This window comes from Salvelinus alpinus, chromosome 4 (genome assembly GCF_045679555.1).
Source record: "Salvelinus alpinus chromosome 4, SLU_Salpinus.1, whole genome shotgun sequence".
Taxonomy (NCBI): Eukaryota; Metazoa; Chordata; class Actinopteri; order Salmoniformes; family Salmonidae; genus Salvelinus; species Salvelinus alpinus.
Window position 1 is genome coordinate 32,775,884 of NC_092089.1, and position 19,971 is coordinate 32,795,854.

Here is a 19,971-nt window from a genome sequence, read left to right on the forward strand (position 1 = left end):
TCAAGCAGACAACCCTTCAGAGGCGGAGGAACAGAATCTGTGATGTCACAGAAGGGGAGGAGTGGATGACCTCATTCAGGGGCAGACTGAAAGGGAGGGGAAGAAAGAGGGAGTGAAAAAGGAAGCAGTCTGCTATACATTTTTTTTCTCCACACACTGAAACTTTCAAAAAGAGAAAAGACGATAAGAGCTGGTGAGGATCAACCGATTGGGAATGAGAGCGAGAAATAAAGAAATAGGGAGGAATAACACTAACCTGACACTGAGTATACTGCACAACTGATGAGAACATCAAATATTACGTGTTTGAGGCCTTGAGGCCTTCATTGACCAAGGAGGGAGAGGTAAGTCAACCAGTCTTACTCCTAACTAAACAGAAACAGAAAACTATGAACAAACACTTGAAGTCAGTCTCTATTGTGAATGTTATAGTTCCATTGAAACACAACATGTGAAATGTAAACAACACCATCTAAAACTGCAGGGCTGATGACAGTATTGCATTACTGTGGTGAGTCTTACTGTAATGTTGTTCTATAGAACTGTTGTTATACATGTTATATTCTACAGCAGGTGGGCACTTCTGGTCCTGGAGGGTTGCAGTGTGTACAGGCTTTTATTCCAACCCTCAGAGCCCTGACAGAGAGAGAGAGAGAGCATGTCTTCTAACTTGGACTCCAGTCTAACCAGCATAGACTGGCTCCCCCAGCTGGGAATCAGCTCACTGCGATCAGGAAGAGAGAGAGGAGGAGAAGAGGGGGAGAGAAAGAAAGAGAGAGGGAGGGAGAGAAGTGATCTTCCTCCCCCCATCCCTGCCCCCTTTCCTTCCTCTGGATCCAAAGCCAAGCCCCCTCACAGCTATGCCACCCTCATCGCCATGGCAATAGGCGCAGCCCCCAGCAGGAAGTTGAGTTTGAATGACATCTACATGTGGATCAGTGACATGTTCCCCTACTACAGCAGATCTGGCAGGGGATGGAAGGTGCAGTAATCAGAAATACTCCAAACACTCCATGTGCAAACTGTCCAAAGTCGATTATCCAAAATGATTGTGTTACTGCAATACATGTTCATGCTGATTTTGCCTCCCAGAACTCCATCCGCCATAACCTGTCCCTCAATAAATGCTTCCGGAAGGTTCCTCGACCCCAAAGTGACCCTGGGAAGGTGAGTCATTCTAAAAACATTCAAACAGGGCCAGTGACTGTTTCAAACGGCCACAATGTTGCCACGTGAAGACATCAGTGGCCAGTGCACTCAGTGATCCACTGTTTTCTGTGAAATACGATACATAGGCTAGAAATAGATAAAAGTATGATATTTCAAAATATACTGAATATATTACAGTTTCATACTTTTTGGTACTTTTGTAGTAGTACTTATAAATTGTGAGAACCCTCCACCTCTTGTGTTTCCAGGGTTCCTATTGGATGATGGACGGCCCCTCAGAGCCCAATCCGCTGAGAGGAACCAAGCGTCCGTATCCAGCTGAAGAGGAGGAGGGGTCCATCCAGGTCCCCAATGTCTCAGTGATGCAGGCAGAGAAACAGCATTCACCCCAGACAGACCATTATACGCCTTTAGCATCTCCACAGACAGACCATTATACGCCTTTAGCATCTCCACAGACAGACCATTATAGGCCTTTAGCATCGCCACAGACAGACCATTATAGGCCTTTAGCATCGCCACAGACAGACCATTATAGGCCTTTAGCATCTCCACAGACATACCATTATACGCCTTTAGCATCTCCACAGGAACCCAGTCAACAACTATCCCCCCCACCATGCAAGGTAGAGTAAGTTCAGTCCCAACAAATGTATCCAGTAGATTGATAAAGATCATGGGTTTTACAACCAAATAACAAGCTGTTGTTGTCTATCACCTTGGTTCCACAGCAACGGCCACCCTATATGCAGTCCCCTGTCTCCTCTCTCCCTGTCCTCCATGAGACTGTCTCCCCATCTACTGCCTCTGCTACTCTCCCCTCTCTTTCTGTCCCTCACTCTCTCCCCTCTCTTTCTGTCCCTCACTCTCTCCCCTCTCTTTCTGTCCCTCACTCTCTCCCCTCTCTTTCTATCCCTCATTCTCTCCCCTCTCTTTCTACCTCTCACTCTACTGTCCCCTCTTCTGTCTCCTCTCAAACTCTCCCTTCTTCTGTTCCCGCTCTCTCTGTTCCCGTTCTCTCTGTTCCCTCTCTTTCTGTCCCATCTCTTACTGTTGCCCCCACCTACGCCTCGTCACACTCCTGTGATCCCCTTCTCCGTTTCTCCTTCTCTGATCTGAACCTGCCAGACCTCTACACCTCCTTCCAGTCCCTCTGCAGAAGCGTCAGGGAGAGAGTGACCTCGCAATGTACGTTCTCTCTCACTTTCTAAATGAGTGTTTTTATACATATCTGTCTGTGCTGTCAGAGAATCTGTATATGTGAATGTTTAACTCTCTCGCTCTCTCTCTCTGTAGCGGACGTGGGTCCATTATTTGTGTTGACCAATGACAGTACCCCACTGCACACCCCAACCCTCCCCCCTCTCTCCCCTCACCCTGTACCCTCTGTAGCACCCGGACCTCCTCCTGAGGCAGACAGACTGTCTCACAGCAGTGGTGATTATAACAACTCAACACCTGAACACCTTAGCACTTCAAAAACCTATTCAACTGTGCCTGTAGGCTTGTCACTGCACTGTGTGAATATGATACAGTAACTAACTCTTTGACAACCTATACCACCTCTCTCTCTGTTTGTCTCTGTAGTGGTGCCAGCAGACTGGTTCAGTACTACAGACACTCTGAAGGAGAGCTTTAGGGTCGCCAGCAGTCTGGACTGGGCCAACATTGACCTCACTAGCCACCCAGGTCACTTAACAAACTACATGATAATTACAGATTAACGCTACTCATTGTTTCTACATTGACAAGAATAGTTATCACATTGACAATCTTCCTCTTTCTCCCTGCTATTTGTTTTTTCCCCTTCTCCCTCTCTCCTCCAGACCTCCTGGAGAGCATGCGCCAGGCCGAGCTCTGTGATTGGGCGCTGGAGCCGACGCTCTTCACTTCACTCTGTGATTCGTTGAACCGTTTCTTCACTCAGAAGGGCCTAATTGGCTCGTCCTCCGGTAACAACTCCCCATTGGCCCACGGTGCCCCTCAATCTCTGCTCCTCCCACCCCTTACTCACAACACCCCCACCCTGGCCAGCCTGACTCACCCCTCTCCCCTGGCCTACCCCCCTCTGGTCCTCCCTTCCAGCAGTGGGCAGCCTGCCAGGAGGCCCCTCCACCCCCAAACTCAGGGTGTACAGAGGCCCCACCTGACCCAAACTGAAGCCCTTCAGACCAATGGTGAGACCTCAGCCACAAGACACTTTTCTAAACTATTGACAGTATTTCAGCTCTACAACTTCCAGTACACAGTAGTGGTGTTTTGGCAAGCGTTTTCATTGCAAAGCCTTTTTTTACAAAAAGTAATATTTTCTACCAGTGTAAAGCTTTGCTTCGCTCAATGGTACATGTTGGGACTATTTAGTCAAATATACTATCACTCTAATGTAATCAAATGGCTTCCTCTCCTTGCCTTCATTGGCCTCATTACCACTAATGTAACAGGGAAAGAGCTGGGTTGGGTTGGTAAGGTGGAAAGTCCACCCGTCACATCATGACATCACATAGTGAAGGAGATGAGGAAACGGGAAGTGATAATAGGGAAGTGAACATTAAACTGCTTTGAAAGGGACTTGAGTTGCAGTCCTTGTAATAGTTTGAGGTCTGTGCAGTAGTTTCCTAGTCAACAAAGGAGGCTTATGATAGTGTCTTCGCTCCACTCTCTCTCTCACAGCTGGGATCCAACTTCAACCTAAACCCCGTCCCCCTATGAAACATCTCCATAACAACAGCGAGGAGATCCAAGATGACTTTGACTGGGACTCTCTGATCGCCTGACAGAGTGGATTCTGTTTGCCCCACGATTCCATCAGGAAGTCTACTGGATCAGTGCTGCCCGCAGGCACAGATCTAGGATCAGCTTACTCTCCCCAAAACGAACCTGGACCACTGGGAGGAAACATGCAAAACTGAACATAGATCAGTATCTAGGGGAAACTTCCTCCTACTCCGAGGGGCCTCCCATACAAAACACTACACCCTATATTCAGCTGCCTCACCACACACACGCTACTCTTCACAGTGAGGATGGTCATTGGTACATTATGATTGAATGCAGTATTGCTATAGTGAAATGGTTGAACGTTTTTTGGTACCTACTTATTTTCTGCAATTGTATCCCTATCTGTAATTCTTCACAGAAGCTTCTGGATATGCATATATACTCCAACTGACAGAGGAGACTTCATATGTTAATAAAATACTATAGAATTAATCCTTGTCCCAGTTTTTCCATCCAACAGCATTGGAACATCAAACACACAGTACACCAGACAGACACATTTAATATAAGGAAACATACCCTTTGTGGATTTGTTTTATTTCTTCAATTTCTTAATTTTTTTTTCATTTTACTTTTCAAATGTGAATGTTCACAGTTAATACCACACAAAATGTGACCTTACCCAATACAAGAGATCTTTTAGTTGATATAAAATAACAATCATCAAACTAAATGAACAGCATGGAGCATGTCATCAAGTCCCCTGTTGTTTAAGTTCTTTCATTCATTGAATTGTCTTTTTAAAAGAAGCATCTGTAGCTCTCCCCCCGTAGGGAGGAGGGTCGGAAAGGAGGGTCCAGTCATGTCCAGAGACACCTGCAGACGAGGCATCCTGTATGAAAGAGTGAGAAAGACTAATGCTTCTGATTAATACAAAACATTTGTGAAATAAAATTGGCAGAAAAATGTGACCCTTATAATACCTCATTTAAAATCCCAACATTACATAGCATTGATACAAGTGACAATTTTTAAAAACAAAAAATAATAGATTTGTACCTTGCTGAAATAAGCGAGGACGCAGGATGAATGGAGACAGAGACACATTCACACATTTACAAAACACATTCCATCTCTCCTCAACCAATAGATGCCTTCTTTTGATTTCCATGACAATCAGTAAGAAAAAATAAGCATTTGATTTAATGGCATAATTGCGTATTTTGTCCCCCTTGTTTATTCATTCCCAGGAGCAGAAAAAATATCAATAAATTATATTAAACATTAAATAAAAAATAGAACAGCTATTGAATGATTTGATATTGTGGCTGAAATGTTAATGCCAGCTTTTTCTGTCCAAATCTTGTTCAGGAGTTTTTTTTTTATAAAATCCTCCTTCATTCCTCCTCTCGTGTCACCTTCCTCTTCTACAGACAAAGAGGAAGAGGCAGGTACAGGAATTTGTTTGTGTTTCAGTTTGTTAGTGGCCATGTCCCCTCTCTCTCCCCATCTCTGTCAGTGCAATAATACAATATTATATCAGAGTTACTGATGAAGCCAAACTCTCAAACACCCACCTTGATTTCAGAAAGGACTGAAAGAAACCAAAACGCATTAAAACTAAATAAAAATAAATAACCGTATATTTCCCTCCCGCTACATCCCACTGAAATGAACCAAAATATTTTTGCTGTTGTTGAAATTCATGTAAATGCTTCTGAAAGAAAATAACAAATTCAGATGTTCTTTTTTCTTCTTTAAATATAGAGATGTACACACGTTTCATTTTGGAAACATAAATTGTTTGTGTTGAAGGAGGATCGCTCTGGGGGGGAAGGGGGGGCAGTAGATGAGCCAGGGGGCGGGGCAAGGCCTGGATTGGGTGTTGAAGAGGAAGGGGGAGTGCTGAAACGTCCTCAAAGAAGAAAGGGATTGGTGCTGGCGCCCGTCACTCTGGCCCCTCCCACTGCTCCCCCGGCTCCCATCACTCCAGCTGCCCCCGTAGGCCCCCCAAAATTCAGCTGTGGGGGCAGGGCCCCTCCGGACCCCATGAAGTGAGAGGGCCCAGGAGGACCCATGGGCGAGAGCCCGCCGTAGGGAGACATTCCCATGGGGCTCTGCATCATGCCCATCCCCAGGCCTGGTGCTCCCATACCCATAGGCCCCATGCCCATGCCAGGGTATGCCATGGGGTTGGGTGGTACAGGGCTGGTGCGGAGGCCCAGTGTGGAGGGCTGTGGGGAGATGGAGGACATGGGGGCGGCCGCGCCAAACGGGTTGGAGGTGGGGGGTGGCGTCGGGGAAACCCCCCTGCTGGAGACTGTGCTGCCCGGGGTGACTGCCATGCCAGGGGCTGAAGACGAGGCTGGAGAGGAGAGAATACGTCAATCAATGTACTTTCATTTATTACAAACACAAAGTGCTTAAAAATGTTTGTGTATGTGTTCATGTGTGTGTTATCAGTACCTGTGGTCTGGAGGAAGGGGTTGTGTGTTGAGGAGGAGGAGATTGATGGAGGAGGAGGTTGTTTAGGTTTGGGTTTAGAAGACACCAGTGAGTCCAGGTCCACCAGAGATGCGTTGGGCCCCAGGAACGACTCGGGGGTCTTACGGACAGGAAGTGAAGAGCACAGAGATGTGAGGTCAAAGGGCACTGGAGAACCCGCACTGTCGCCCGTTAACTGACCTCGCAGTTCTGGGTGACCTACAGAGAGGGAGGGAGGGAGGGGAGAGAGAGCGAGAGTGAAGGTGAACATGGAGTACTGTATTTATAGTGACTAACCAGATTAGACACCACGGCATTATACCATTATTACTGAGGGAGGATGGAATGCAAGACAACTGTGTTTGTGGGTGGGTGAAAGGGGGGGGGGTCAATGAGTATCTCATCCACATGTCCTTGCCATTATGTGTCAGTGTGTGTGTGGATGTACCTGTGCCATTAGTGTGTTTGGCGGAGTCGCTCCATGGGTCAGAGGTGATGATGGGATCAACCCCGTCCCCAGCCCAGGGGTCTATTGGCCCCCCAAAAGAGGAGGTGGTGGAGAGGGGCACAGAGGGGCCCCAGGGGTCGACACTGGGGGGGGTCACAGCTATGGGGGAGGGAGACAGGCAGGGGTTTGGCTCACATACAACACCAGGGTCGGGGTCAATACCATTTCAAGTCAGTCCATTCAAAAGATGAATTGGAATTCCCATTTAAGATTTCAAAAGTGCCATTTATTTTCAATGAGGATTGTTCATCTCTTGAACTGAACAGGCACCCAACCCTACACAACACCGTACAATATACAGGGAACAAGGAGCTGGGCTGGATCCCAATAGTTCAATATGGCTTCCTTTCCCCACTTTCTCTCATTTATCTAATATGGAAGAGCTGGACAGACAGTCTTTTCACTTGAAAGGAGGTAAGAACGGACAGAGATATTTGATTGAAACCAGAGATACGCCTGACTGAGATATGGAGGGTCACATTCCAAATGATCTAAACATGCTGGCCATTTGAAGAGTATTGGAAAATAGACCAAATGTATTGATGTCCAGAGTGTGGAGGTAGGGGTGTGGGACAAGGTGATGGAATGAGGGTAACAGGTGTAGACGAGGCCAGGGGAGTAAAGGTCAGAGGTCACTAACCTGAGGGTCCCCAGGGGTCAACGGAGTTGACTCTTGAGGAGGCTGTCTCTCCCCAGGGGTCTGGCGGGGGGGCTATCGTTGGGGGGGCCGTCCCTCCACTAGCCCATGGGTCTACGCTGGGGGGTGAGGCGGGCGACGAGGCACCCCAAGGGTCTGCAGGGGCCAGGCCCCAGGGGCCAGAGGCAGAGGGGGCTGGGAGGGGGACTGTGGGAGGGGGTGAGGGGCCGGCAGAGCCCCCCGAGGCAGCTGCAGGAGCCCCCCAGGGGTCCACAGCACTCAGCTCCATTAACGCACTCTGGGAGAGGATAATACACAGGTTATAACAACACACTAACAGACACCAAGAGTCAATGAGCTCAAGGCTAGAGTAGTCTGTCTCTCATACACACACACACACACACACATGAAAATCACAGAGCATAGTCAGTTAACATACACACTAAACAAATGTTGACACACAGGCCACACACAGTTGCCTTGATAAAAGCAGAGGATGAAAGAAGGGATAGATCAACTAGTACCGGGACGGGAGAGAGAGAGAGGTGTTTCTTGTTTCTCAACCTGTGGTCTGGGGACCAGCACCGGTCTGTTGATGTTGCTGACCAGTCAGTCAGATAATTGGCAAACTCTTTCAGTTCTTAAGCACAACTTTCAATTCAAAAAGGTTCCTCTAGGAAATATCATAGCTTAGTTACCTGATAGGGTTCAGAAACCCTTCTGGTGTCGGCCTACACTACCTTCACTTTCAGTTCTCTCCAATCACAGAATGCACAGGTGAGAGACACAACTACAGCAGGTAACACCAGGAGAGAGAAAGAGGAACTGAGTGGTATTGTCTAAAGAGTGTGTGTAGCCCCCATCCATCCCTCCCCTATGGCTGGCGTACACACACGTCACCAAACACACCTCCTCTGGCTTGGCCTTCTCCATCCTGCTCTCCTCGATGGCCATCTGCAGTCTCAGGTCGTCCCCCCTGCGCAGCCTCTCCTCCTGCCAATCACATACAGCTGTGATGTCATCACCTGCGACAAGCGCTCGGGCAGGCCAGCCCATAGGCACAGATCTAGGATCAGCTTACTGCCTCCAAATTGTAGCCAAAGCCATTTGGGGAGAAAATGCTAAACTGACATTAGATCAGTGTCTAGGGAGCAACTTAATTTCACTCCCCCAGGAAGCACTATCTGACCGTGATGCAAAGCTCCAGGAGAGATGCTGCCTTTAGTGGCTGCTCTCAGATCAGCTCTCCTCAACCCACCTTAGTGAGTTGGAAAACATTCTCCCTTCCTTGAGAAAATCAAAAACTGATTCTAGACCAGCCGCTATGGGCAGTATCCTTTCACCTTCTGAAGAAACTGGTCAGGGTCCCAGCCATAATGGACGTGGACTGTCTGCCAGGGCTCTCTATTCAACCACTACCTGTATCCAGAAGTGTTCATGGGCAGACAAAACAGTCCTCTTCTTGTGCTTCTGCAAGGAAGTTGACATTCTAGAACGAAGTCGGTGTCCTAGAATGACGTCGGGGTGCTAGAATTACATTGAGGTTTTATCTATACTTAAGAACTTTGTGAGACAAAAGAACAAACTGGGTAAAAACAACCTGTCTTTATGCTTAGGTAGAGTGTTGTTTTGCCTTACCCTGTAAACTTCTGAATACCGGTGTTGATTGAATACTGCCCTCCAATTTGCAGAGTGCGGGCACTGGAAGATGCCTTTAATTGAGTGTGTTTAAGTATGTCATTGTGTGTGTAGTTTGAAGCATGCGTTCAGAACAGGTAATTTGCAATGGAAGAAAAAAAGGGAGTAATCACTCATTCAGAAATTGCTCGGGTTAAATTGAGTCATTCAAATTATGAAGTCTTTGCCATGCATCATTTTACACTGATTAAATCATAGGGGAGTTATTTTTAAAACTACTTCTTTCCTTCTTACCCTCTTATATTATTAACCCATTGACATGTGTATGTTTGGAATTAATGAAACAGATCATTCCTATGAATATCATTCATTTTGATTGGGATTAAGACTCGATGGAGTGACCGCCGGCTGGGTAGACAGATTGACAGATAGATAGGTAGATGATGATCGGTCGGTCAGGTGGTGACCTTTGCCCCCTGACCTGTTCTTGTACTTCCTTGCTGAGTGTGAGTGCATAGCGGAGCTCTGCGTCCTCCAGAGGGGCCACAGTAGTCTGGGGGTCAGGGGTCAGAGGGTAAAGGTGAGTGAATGGAAACACACATTGTCCTGAGTTAACCTTGCTATGCCCGGATACTTCTGTTATGGACTGTAGTTAAGTGTCACCATATATATGTGTTCTATGTATAGTGGTCGTAGGGTGTACAGTGCTTATATCCTATACAAATCAACCCGTATATCAAGCCATTGGACCTCAGGTTAACAGTGTGGTTGGCCAGCAGGGGCTCTGCCTACCCTCCACCAGCTGCAGGCTGGCTGGCTGTACTGTATACCTGTTCCGCCTCCTCCTTGCTCATGGCCAGGGCCAGCTGCAGCTGCAGGTCCTCTTCACCGGAGCTCTGTGGCCACGCCTGCTCTGGGTCCGCCCCTCCAGAGTGAGAGCCCTGAGACAGCGCTCCACCCCCCAGACCTGGAGCTGAGGGGGCCGAAGAGGCTGGGGGACAGGATGAGGGGACCGGAGAACAGGGAAAGGAGGGGAAATAAAATGTTATTGTTTGCATCATGGCATAGTTAGAGCTGGGCAGGAACAAAAGCCTGCAAACACCACATGCATCTCTCCAGGATCAGGGCAGCTCTGCATCACAGCAGACAACTTAAAACTACATTTCTGTCTATGGTTTGCTTTCCTCCTCAATCTGTTTCAGATCCCCTGGTGGCTGGTGCAGGCTGGGTAACGTAGTTGTCTCTCACCACTGGTGGTCTGTGCCATCTTCTCTTTGGTCTTGAGTGCATGGATCCTCTCCTCTCGTAGTCTCTCCTCGTCCTTCAGCAGTGTTACCAGCTGTTTGGCCTTCTCCCGTACATTCACCCCCTGACACACACGCAGGTGAATGCACATGAGTACATACAACTCAGTGCACAACCTTCCTAACTACACAGCTGTGTCACTGAATTGTTGATAAATGTCAGTTATTTGCCTGCAAACTAAGTGCTACATTCCTGTTTCAGTCCCTCCATTTCCATCAGTGTTTCCCTGTGACCTGCTATATTGTCATTACCAGCCCATAAACATGTTACTGTTGGCTTTTCACTCTGTGTTTGTATAAGAGGTCACAGTGAAAACATTGTAAAGTCCTTGAATGAGAGGCGAGTAGTGATTCAGTACCAGTGTGTGTTTGGGAATGTGTGTACAGTGTGTGTGCGTGTCGTACCTGGTCCTTGCCGTCTCTGTCGATGAACTGGAAGTCCTTGAGAGTCTGGACAGCGTAGATGTTCTCTCTGCACTGCTGAGCCACGCGCTCTGAACCCGTCTTTATGAGGTACTCCATGAGAGTCATAGCCTGGAGAACACACAGTACAGTAGAAACCACAGAGATCCTATTCAATTACTGGAGATGCTATGTCATAAACCCTCAAAGTTCCAGAACGGGACGAGAATGGCAGCCATAGATGTGGTAAAGAGGTCAATCGAACTCGACCAAAACAATGGAATTGTCATGGAAACAAGTACAGGAAAGGGCAGTGAAGGAAGATCCTGAATCTCCCCATTTCCCCACAGCAGAATTAGCCTACATTTAGGCTACTGTTTATGTGTATTCCACACTGTGTTGAGGTAAAAATCAGAGTATAATGCTTGTATGGACACTAACCCCCATACAGGTTCATGTCATCCTCACCAAGCAACTGCATTACAGTTACAAACTACTTAGACTACCACCACTGATCACTGTATGCTACACTCATATATTTATATACGTTTGGGTGTCACTTAGAAAGTGACTTAGAAAGTCCTTGTTATTTAAAGAAAAGCTACTTTTTTGTCCATTAAAATAACATCAAATTGATCAGAAATAGTGTAGACATTGTTCATTTGAAACATCCATGGAATCATTAATTCCACTGAAACTGACTGGCTAGCTAACAAGCATAATGTGCACAATATCTTGTCACTGGCTGACCTACTCCCTGGCCAAAATGGCAGATCTTTTATACTGTCATATGAAGCCTTAGGTCACAGATAGAACAATGAGACAGATATTTCACCGGATGTATAAAGGTGAAGCATCCGTTTGGCATTTTTACTCACTACCAAATATGGTAGTGAGAGGAAGCCCAGTGGCCGGCAATGGGAGAAGATGGATTTTTGTTGATATTCTGCAAATTTTCTCATCGATAAAACAATTGATCTCAATACAGTTCTCTTCCCAAAACTAAAATATGTTACGAACAGAGTGGACTAAACTTTGCCAAAGTATTAAAAAATGGTGTTGTTTAGGAACAGTGCAAAGGCAAATTGAGTTATTGCAAATATGCAAATGCATGCTAGAACGCGCCAATAGGATCTTGCTAGATCGTGCTTGGCTCTGCCCACTATGACACATTTGAAAACAACGGGCTGTGGTCTATCTTGGTTTAGTTATGTCCATTCTAGTATTCTAATTCTGATTTCTATGTGCACAAATACAAGAGTGAGTGTGTGTGAGCAGACAAACCAGACAGACAGACTACGTCACCTGTTGTTATGGTCAATATTGAACAGACATTCGCACAACTTTCCTTTTCACTTCCTCTCGCTCACCACCCACACACGCAAACCTTGTAGACGTGTCTCCAGTTCTTGCCGTGGTCGTTGAGTCGTTTCCACACCATGCTCATGATCTCAGAGAAGGCCACTACGTTGTAGGTCAGGTCTGCTATCTCTGACATCAGAGAGCTGCTGGGGCCCCATGGGTCATTGGACGTCGCTTCACGCACCTGGAGACAGGGGGAGGCCAGGGACAGAGGAGACCAGGGACATGGGGGGGGGGGGAGAGAAAGAGAGACCAGGGACATAGGGGGGAGAGAGAAAGAGAGACCAGGGACATGGGGGGGAGAGAGAAAGAGAGACCAGGGACATGGGGGGGGGAGAGAGAAAGAGAGACCAGGGACATGGGGGGGAGAGAGAAAGAGAGACCAGGGACATGGGGGGGGGGGGAGAAAGAGAGACCAGGGACATGGGGGGGAGGGGGGGGGAGGAGAAAGAGAGACCAGGGACATGGGGGGGAGAGAGAAAGAGAGACCAGGGACATGGGGGGGGAGAAAGAAAGAGAGACCAGGGACATGGGGGGGGAGAAAGAAAGAGAGACCAGGGACATGGGGGGGGGGAGAGAGAAAGAGAGACCAGGGACATGGGGGGGGGGGGGAGAGAAAGAGAGACCAGGGACATGGGGGGGGGGGGGAGAGAAAGAGAGACCAGGGACATGGGGGGGAGAGAGAAAGAGAGACCAGGGACATGGGGGGGAGAGAGAAAGAGAGACCAGGGACATGGGGGGGAGAGAGAAAGAGAGACCAGGGACATGGGGGGGGAGAAAGAAAGAGAGACCAGGGACATGGGGGGGGGGGGGAGAGAGAAAGAGAGACCAGGGACATGGGGGGGAGAGAGAAAGAGAGACCAGGGACATGGGGGGGGGGAGAAAGAAAGAGAGACCAGGGACATGGGGGGGAAAGAGAAACCAGGGACATGGGGGGGGGGAACATCAGGATTATTTTTTATTTAACTAGGCAAGTCAGTTAAGAACAAAATCTTATTTACAATGACAGCCTAGGAACAGTGGGTTAACTGCCTTGTTCAGGGGCAGAACGACAGATTTTTACCTTGTCAGCTCAGGGAGTCAATCGAGCAACCTTTCGGTTACTGGCCCATGGCTCTAACCACTAGGCTACCTGACGCACCAAAAGCAGTCAACATTGAACAATCTAAGGTGTGATTTATTGATCAATTAATTGATTAATCAACTGGTAGTTTATATCAAGACAAGACTATTCATTCCCTTGGCAAGCTCAAGCCAACAAAATATATTACGATACAAAGCTCACGACTAAACATGTAAAAACAGACAACAATTATGCAAAGTACTTTAATCAAATGAACCCCTGATAAGTCCACAGCCGTGATCGTAGGTCACCTTAACTGATCATCTCTCCTACTCTCTGGGGTGTGGAGATGAAGTGATGATAAACAGGCTGGACAGAACCATCATGATGAATGGATACCATGATTACATTAACCCAGATAGCGAGAGGTGGAGATACAGGGAGTACACAGTGGAATGTATTATTTGGTAAGTACCAACAGTTAAGAGAAGTTAAGACAGAAGTAAGGGAGGAGAGGAAGAAAGAGTTGGAGAGGGAGGAAGCAGAGGAGGAGGAGAATGAGGTGAGATAGCATTGAAAGAAGTGGTGAGGAAAGGAAGAAGAGGACAATGGGAAACAGAAGAATAAAACAAATAAAGAGGTGTGGGTGGAAAAGTGGTCGGAGAGGAAGAGAGAAAAGAAAGGACGAGCGAACCTTGATCTCGGCCTCTGAGAAGTTGTGGACAATGTTCTTTACTTGTCGCCGTAGCGATGAGGTCGACATGGCAACCGTCTGGCTGTCGGGTTCCACGGAAAATCTGACCCACACAGAGAAAGAGAGTGGTTGTAAAACAGTTCATACAACACAAAACAAATAGCAGCCAGGGCAAAGTGTACAGTGAGTTAATACAGAGAGAGAGGAGAGTAGCCGAAGAGAAAAAGAAAAGCAGCAACAGAGAGAGAGAGACATCGAGAGAGAGAGAGAGAGACAGCAAGAGAGAGAGAGAGAGACAGCAAGAGAGAGAGAGACATCGAGAGACATCGAGAGATCGAGAGATCGAGAGACATCGAGAGACATCGAGAGAGAGAGAGATATCGAGAGAGAGAGAGACAACAAGAGACATCGAGAGATCGAGAGAGACGTCGCACTACTGACCATATATACACCTTACACACACTAATTAATAAACACGTCCACCAACAAAAAGACGGCAAAATCTTTGTTTCCTTTATTGACTTTAAAAAAGCATTTGATTCTATTTGGCACGAAGGGCTATTCTACAAAATTCTCCAAAGTGGGCTTGGTAATAAGGTGCATGACTTAATAAAATGTAAGTACACAGAAAAGTGTGCAATAAAAATCAAAAACCAAAGAACAGAATTCTTTTCACAACATTGAGGTGTGAGACAAGGCTGCAGTTTGAGTCCAAATCTTTTCAACATTTATATCAATGAATTAGCAGACATGTTGGACCATTCTCCAGCCCCAGGACTCACACTACTTGACACAGAGGTAAAATACCTGCTATATGCTGATGACTTGGTACTTCTATCACAAACCAATGAAGGTCTTCAACAGAACCTTAATATTCTAGAGCAATATTGCCATAATTGGGCCCTGGCAATAAATAAAATAAAAAAATGAAAATCACGATTTACCCCCCAAAAAAACAGATGTCAGAAACACAAATATAAATTCTCCCTGAACAACACCATAATTGAACACACTAAAAATTACACCTACCTGCATTGGGAAGCTTTAATATGGCAGTGAATGTACTCAAAGAAAAAGCCCGCAGAGCATTGTATGCAATAAAAATGAAATTATTCAAAATCAACATCCCAATTAGAATTTGGACCAAAATATTTGACAGTGTAATCCTACCAATAGCTCTTTACGGAAGTGAGGTTTGGGGGCCAGTCAATAAACTGGACTTTAAAATGTGGGACAACATCCAATTGAAGCCCTACATGCAGAATTCTGTTGGAAAATTCCAGAGAAATACACCAATTCAGAGAAATACACCAATTAAGTCCAGAGAAATACACCAATTAATGCATGTAGGGCAGAATTGGGCCACTTTCCAGTGGTAATGAAAATACAGAAATACAGAATTTAGATGTAGCCAATTTTGGCTACATCTAAATTCAAGTCCAAATTCAAGTCTGCAATTTAAAGCACTTCAAACCCAAGAGCTGAGCCCATAAACGAGCCCTCTCAGTCAGCTGGTGTTGGACCTAACCAACCAAGCTGACACCAGCACTGCTTCAAAAGAAAGAATTCCAATAAACAAAATCATGAACCAATCAAAGGACTTATATATACAACATTGGAAAAACGAAACAAAATCCCAAAGCCGACTAAATTGCTATCTGACCCCAAACAGAGAATATGAATTGGCTGATTATCTCTACTCTGTCAGAGATTCGAAGCAGAGACAGATCCTTACCAAGTATAGGCTGAGTGACCACCGATTGGCAATAGAGACCGGCAGACATAAAAAGACATGGCTACCCAAAGAGGAGCGTGTATTTGGTCACTGCACGACAGGGGAGGTAGAGACAGAGATGCACTTTCTCCATTACTGTGATTAATGAATCTCTTGGTGAGGAATATTTTTCACAGAAATGACTACATTTATTCCAAAATGTTACTTATTAAACACAGAGGAAAAACTAAAAATACTCATGGGCGAAGGAGCAATGGCTCCTCTTGCAGCCAAATATGTATTTGCTTGCAATAGCCTGAGGGACACTGAATAATAACATCTGCATAGTGAGCAGTAACTTACTTATTATTACTATTATTGTTATTGCTATTATTGTTATTACTATTATTATTGTTGTTTATCATTCCAAATAGTAGTGGTATGGGTGGTAATGGTAATGACAGCAGTTTAATGATGGTGGTGGTAGTAGTAGTGGTAATGATGATAGTAGTTGTAGTACTGATGTAATGGTGAAGATGACCGTTATTTGGTTATAAGTTAGTTATAGTTTAATTTTCCATTTAGATTTTTATATTTATTACATTACATTCTACTATTGACTATTACCATTTTATTGTTATTATTTTTGTATTTAATTTTGTATTATTATTTACTGCCATTTTATATTATTATTTGTTATTGTTTATAATTTTATTACAATGTATATTGTATACATTGTTGCTTTGGCAATATTGACACAATGTTTTTCATGCCAATAAAGCAGCTTGAATTTGAATTTGAGAGAGAGAGACATCGAGAGAGAGAGAGAGAGACATCGAGAGAGAGAGAGAGAGAGAGAGAGAGAGAGAGAGAGACATCGAGAGAGACAGAGAGAGAGAGAGACATCGAGAGAGACAGAGAGAGAGACATCGAGAGAGAGAGAGAGAGACATCGAGAGAGAGACATCGAGAGAGAGAGACATCGAGAGAGAGAGAGAGAGACATCGAGAGAGAGAGACATCGAGAGAGAGAGAGAGAGAGACATCGAGAGAGAGAGACATCGAGAGAGAGAGAGACATCGAGAGAGAGAGACATCGAGAGAGAGAGAGAGAGAGAGAGAGAGACATCGAGAGAGAGAGAGAGACATCGAGAGAGAGAGATCGAGAGAGAGAGAGAGAGAGAGAGAGAGACATCAAGAGAGAGAGAGAGACATCAAGAGAGAGAGAGAGACATCAAGAGAGAGAGAGAGAGAGAGACATCGAGAGAGAGAGAGAGAGAGAGACATCGAGAGAGAGAGAGACATCGAGAGAGAGAGAGAGACATCGAGAGAGAGAGAGAGACATCGAGAGAGAGAGAGAGAGAGACATCGAGAGAGAGAGAGAGAGAGAGAGAGAGAGAGAGAGAGAGAGACATCGAGAGAGAGAGAGAGAGAGACATCGAGAGAGAGAGAGAGAGACATCGAGAGAGAGAGAGAGAGAGAGAGAGACATCGAGAGAGAGAGAGACATCGAGAGACAAGATGAATAGGCAGACATTGCGTGAAAGAGAAAAAAGAAACCAGCAATCAAATTTAGTGGACATAGTGCTCCTTTATGTCAACAGAGGCAGCGCACACACACACACCTGTTACAAAGGAATAGTGTTCTCTCACTTGGTTTCTCTCTTTCCGGCTCCAGTCGTTTACAAAGTGCTCTGTCTCAGCCTGTCTGTCTCTCCTCACAGAGACATTGAGTCCCAAAACCGCAGATTTGGGGTGATAAAAACAATCTGTGGAGTGAGAGATGACAACACTAATCTTAGCTTCTGAGCTGAGCTTCTCCTCACCCAAAACACAACGTAGGCTAGGATATTTAATTGGAATTAGGCAGTGTTTTAGTTTGATTCACTTTCACCATCTGACCCAGTTAATGGTGTCAGATGAGCATGGCCATGGCATGCAGGCTTGAACAGTGTCACTATTTTGACGCCATTGAACTGTTAGTACTCTGAGGACTGTTTAACAATGCTGTGGCATGAATAATCCTAGTGGGTTTCATTCACTTCTCTTTTTGACCTGCACCGTTGGAGCTCGGATCTTAAGAATTTCACTGTGCCCTGCAATTACATCTGCGAGCCTGTGTATGTGACTAACAAACTCATCTAATATGTATGTACAACATATTCCTATATGATTAGACTGTCTTCTCTGACAGAATTGTTCCAGTGCTGCTGAATAGCCCTAGCACAGTGTGGCCGAGCAGACTAATAAGGAGTGGAAGACGACAGGTTGTACAGTACTAATAGGAGACTAGGTTGCATAACACAGAGAGATAACCATTCCTGAAGTCCGTTTAAAGATTACTGGAGCAACGTTCCAAAGTTCACACAAGGCATCTACCAAGACCAAATGTAGATAAGGGACAAGCTTAGCCCAAATCTCTCACAATTCAACAGGGGTCAGGCCAATTCTATGTAAATTGAGGAAGTGATCTGAAAAATACTCAGAAAAAAAGTGATCTTCTTTTCTTGAAACAGACATATCCTGTGCTGAATTTATATGGCAATGACCTCAACCCTACACATCATAATGTGGAGTACTGCATTAGCTAAACTCCTTATCAACAGTTGAACTTGACGGTAAAATAACAAAGCTACATGCTACAAGACAGGAGACGTCCGGGTGTTGTATGTAGCTATGTTATTGTACTGTCAAGTTCAACTGTTGATAAGGAGCTTAGCTAATGCCATTTAAATATTCAGGACAGCATACAGTGGAATAAGTATCAGAACTTGCTTGGTTTCACTCTGACACTAGACATGCAATGTGCATTCAACGTCAGATGCATTATTGGCAATGAAATCCCAACATGCAATACACATGCAACTAGTTAGCTGAAGCCAGACAAACTTAGCTAGTTGGCTGAGTCTAATATAAGCTAGCTAACAAACTATTGAACTAACGTTAGCTAGCAGGCCAAAGTTATTGCGCTACTAGCCCATATTTGTGCTAACGCCAGAAAAAAAATAGGGCGGGGTAACGATGTAGACTGTAACGATCATGACAATGTCAGAGACACTGTGGCCTCTACGCTCGTTCCCACTTGATAGTCGCTAATACAGTCACACACCCTCCTTAGCCAGAGACCCCCACCCAGTTAGCATGCTAACCAGTTATCATCTCTCACAACAGTCTATATAGCGATTCAACACCAACGCAAACACTACAACAGGAAATACTTGAAACTACTACTGCCAAAGAACAACATGGGAAGTGTAACGAACTTGGTTGGCAAACATAGAAGGCTATCCAAACCAGATAAAAGGGGTCACTAACTAATTAGTTAGCTAGCTATAGGCTGGCTAACGTTAGCTATCTGGTACCACCCTCCCAGCTATCAGCTGGAAAACGTTAGCTACTTACCGTTAACTCCCCTTCTCCTTGGCTTTCTCAGTCGCGATCAATTTGAACGTTTTACAATTGTGTTGGGGGTTAAGGGGAAAGCGTGAAAGAGAAACCCGACTAACTAAATATAGGTATTCCTGTCACGACACTGAATGAATCATTGCTATTTACCTAGCTAGGAAGCTGAAGTAGCCGATGGTACAAACAGATGAGATAACGTTGAACGCTGTTGCTAACAGTTCAAGTGGCAACAGAATAGGAGTGGTATTTATGATCTGATCGAGTGATACCACCATCCTTAACATAAAACCGATGGTTATGGAACGTTTACTGCGTCAATATTACTTATAATATTTAATAACTGTTGACAATATTCCATAATTAAGTCTATACTGACCCTGTTGTAGCTCAAATGGTACAAGGAGATGGCGGAACTTCCGGTTCCGTTCCCGAATACAGGAAAGACCGCACCCCTTTGCACGCTCCCATTATTTAATATTTATGAACTGGGCGAGGCTACACAGTCATTATGCATAAAATAGTTTCAATTTGATCTAAAATCTAACCTATTTCATGGTCTGGATGGGAATGTAGCGCTATTTATCACACTTGTAAATAAGCTTTATACTGTAACATAGTGTCAAACTGACCATTGATATTGATTGTTTTGCATGCAGGAACATGTGTAGCCTATGAAAGCACCTCACAGACCTCTATAATTGTACCTGAAGTTGGGTGTTGGTTGAGAATGTGTGGTGTCAGTGTGCGTAGTCAGTTTAATTAAGAAACATTTGAGGACCAAGAGAAATGAAGGGGTGTGGTCAAATGTGTTCAGAATGTATTTTTTTATTTTTTATTTAACAAGGCAAGTCAGTTGAGAACAAATTCTTATTTACA

At 45.3% G+C, this 19,971-nt stretch overlaps 2 protein-coding genes across 12 annotated transcripts; one reads left to right on the forward strand and one right to left on the reverse strand.

Annotated features, from left to right (window-relative positions):
• The first annotated feature begins 74 nt into the window (after positions 1-74).
• Positions 75-4,380, forward strand: foxj2 (forkhead box J2). 3 transcript variants are annotated; one of them, XM_071395067.1, is made up of 9 exons: positions 75-344; positions 571-982; positions 1,093-1,167; positions 1,419-1,796; positions 1,902-2,358; positions 2,563-2,607; positions 2,758-2,859; positions 2,997-3,347; positions 3,841-4,380. In XM_071395067.1, the coding sequence occupies exons 2-9, from the start codon at positions 659-661 to the stop codon at positions 3,942-3,944; spliced, it is 1,836 nt and encodes a 611-aa protein (XP_071251168.1). In that variant the 5' UTR covers positions 75-344; positions 571-658; the 3' UTR covers positions 3,945-4,380. The 3 variants fall into 3 exon arrangements, with proteins under 3 accessions (XP_071251168.1, XP_071251167.1, XP_071251166.1); XM_071395066.1 differs by having other exon boundaries at positions 574-982; positions 2,467-2,607; XM_071395065.1 differs by having other exon boundaries at positions 76-344; positions 2,467-2,607.
• An 88-nt stretch (positions 4,381-4,468) lies between these two features.
• Positions 4,469-19,554, reverse strand: epn1a (epsin 1a). 9 transcript variants are annotated; one of them, XM_071395062.1, is made up of 13 exons: positions 19,472-19,528; positions 17,344-17,459; positions 13,981-14,083; positions 12,249-12,407; positions 10,865-10,993; positions 10,404-10,524; positions 9,986-10,146; positions 9,637-9,708; positions 8,427-8,510; positions 7,521-7,815; positions 6,821-6,979; positions 6,355-6,591; positions 4,469-6,253 (listed from the first exon to the last, which is right to left on the reverse strand). In XM_071395062.1, the coding sequence occupies exons 3-13, from the start codon at positions 14,047-14,049 to the stop codon at positions 5,805-5,807; spliced, it is 1,935 nt and encodes a 644-aa protein (XP_071251163.1). In that variant the 5' UTR covers positions 14,050-14,083; positions 17,344-17,459; positions 19,472-19,528; the 3' UTR covers positions 4,469-5,804. The 9 variants fall into 9 exon arrangements, with proteins under 9 accessions (XP_071251163.1, XP_071251160.1, XP_071251162.1 ...); XM_071395059.1 differs by lacking the exon at positions 19,472-19,528 and adding an exon at positions 19,093-19,465; XM_071395061.1 differs by lacking the exon at positions 19,472-19,528 and adding an exon at positions 19,093-19,465 and having other exon boundaries at positions 17,316-17,459.
• Between the last annotated feature and the right edge of the window lie 417 nt (positions 19,555-19,971).

Bases quoted from the DNA above. Each gene is read 5' to 3' on its own strand.
- foxj2 (XM_071395066.1), top strand. From the start codon at position 659: ATGTCTTCTAACTTGGACTCCAGTCTAACCAGCATAGACTGGCTCCCC. The intron at 1,168-1,418 runs GTGAGTCATTCT...TTGTGTTTCCAG, and splicing joins CCCAAAGTGACCCTGGGAAG to GGTTCCTATTGGATGATGGA. The intron at 2,359-2,466 runs GTACGTTCTCTC...CTCTCTCTGTAG, and splicing joins GGAGAGAGTGACCTCGCAAT to CGGACGTGGGTCCATTATTT.
- epn1a (XM_071395055.1), bottom strand. From the start codon at position 19,379: ATGTTAAGGATGGTGGTATCACTCGATCAGATCATAAATACCACTCCT. The intron at 14,084-19,245 runs GTAAATAGCAAT...TGTGTGGGTCAG, and splicing joins TACTTCAGCTTCCTAGCTAG to ATTTTCCGTGGAACCCGACA. The intron at 10,147-10,403 runs GTGAGAGACAAC...CCTGTCCCCCAG, and splicing joins GATGGCACAGACCACCAGTG to CCTCTTCGGCCCCCTCAGCT.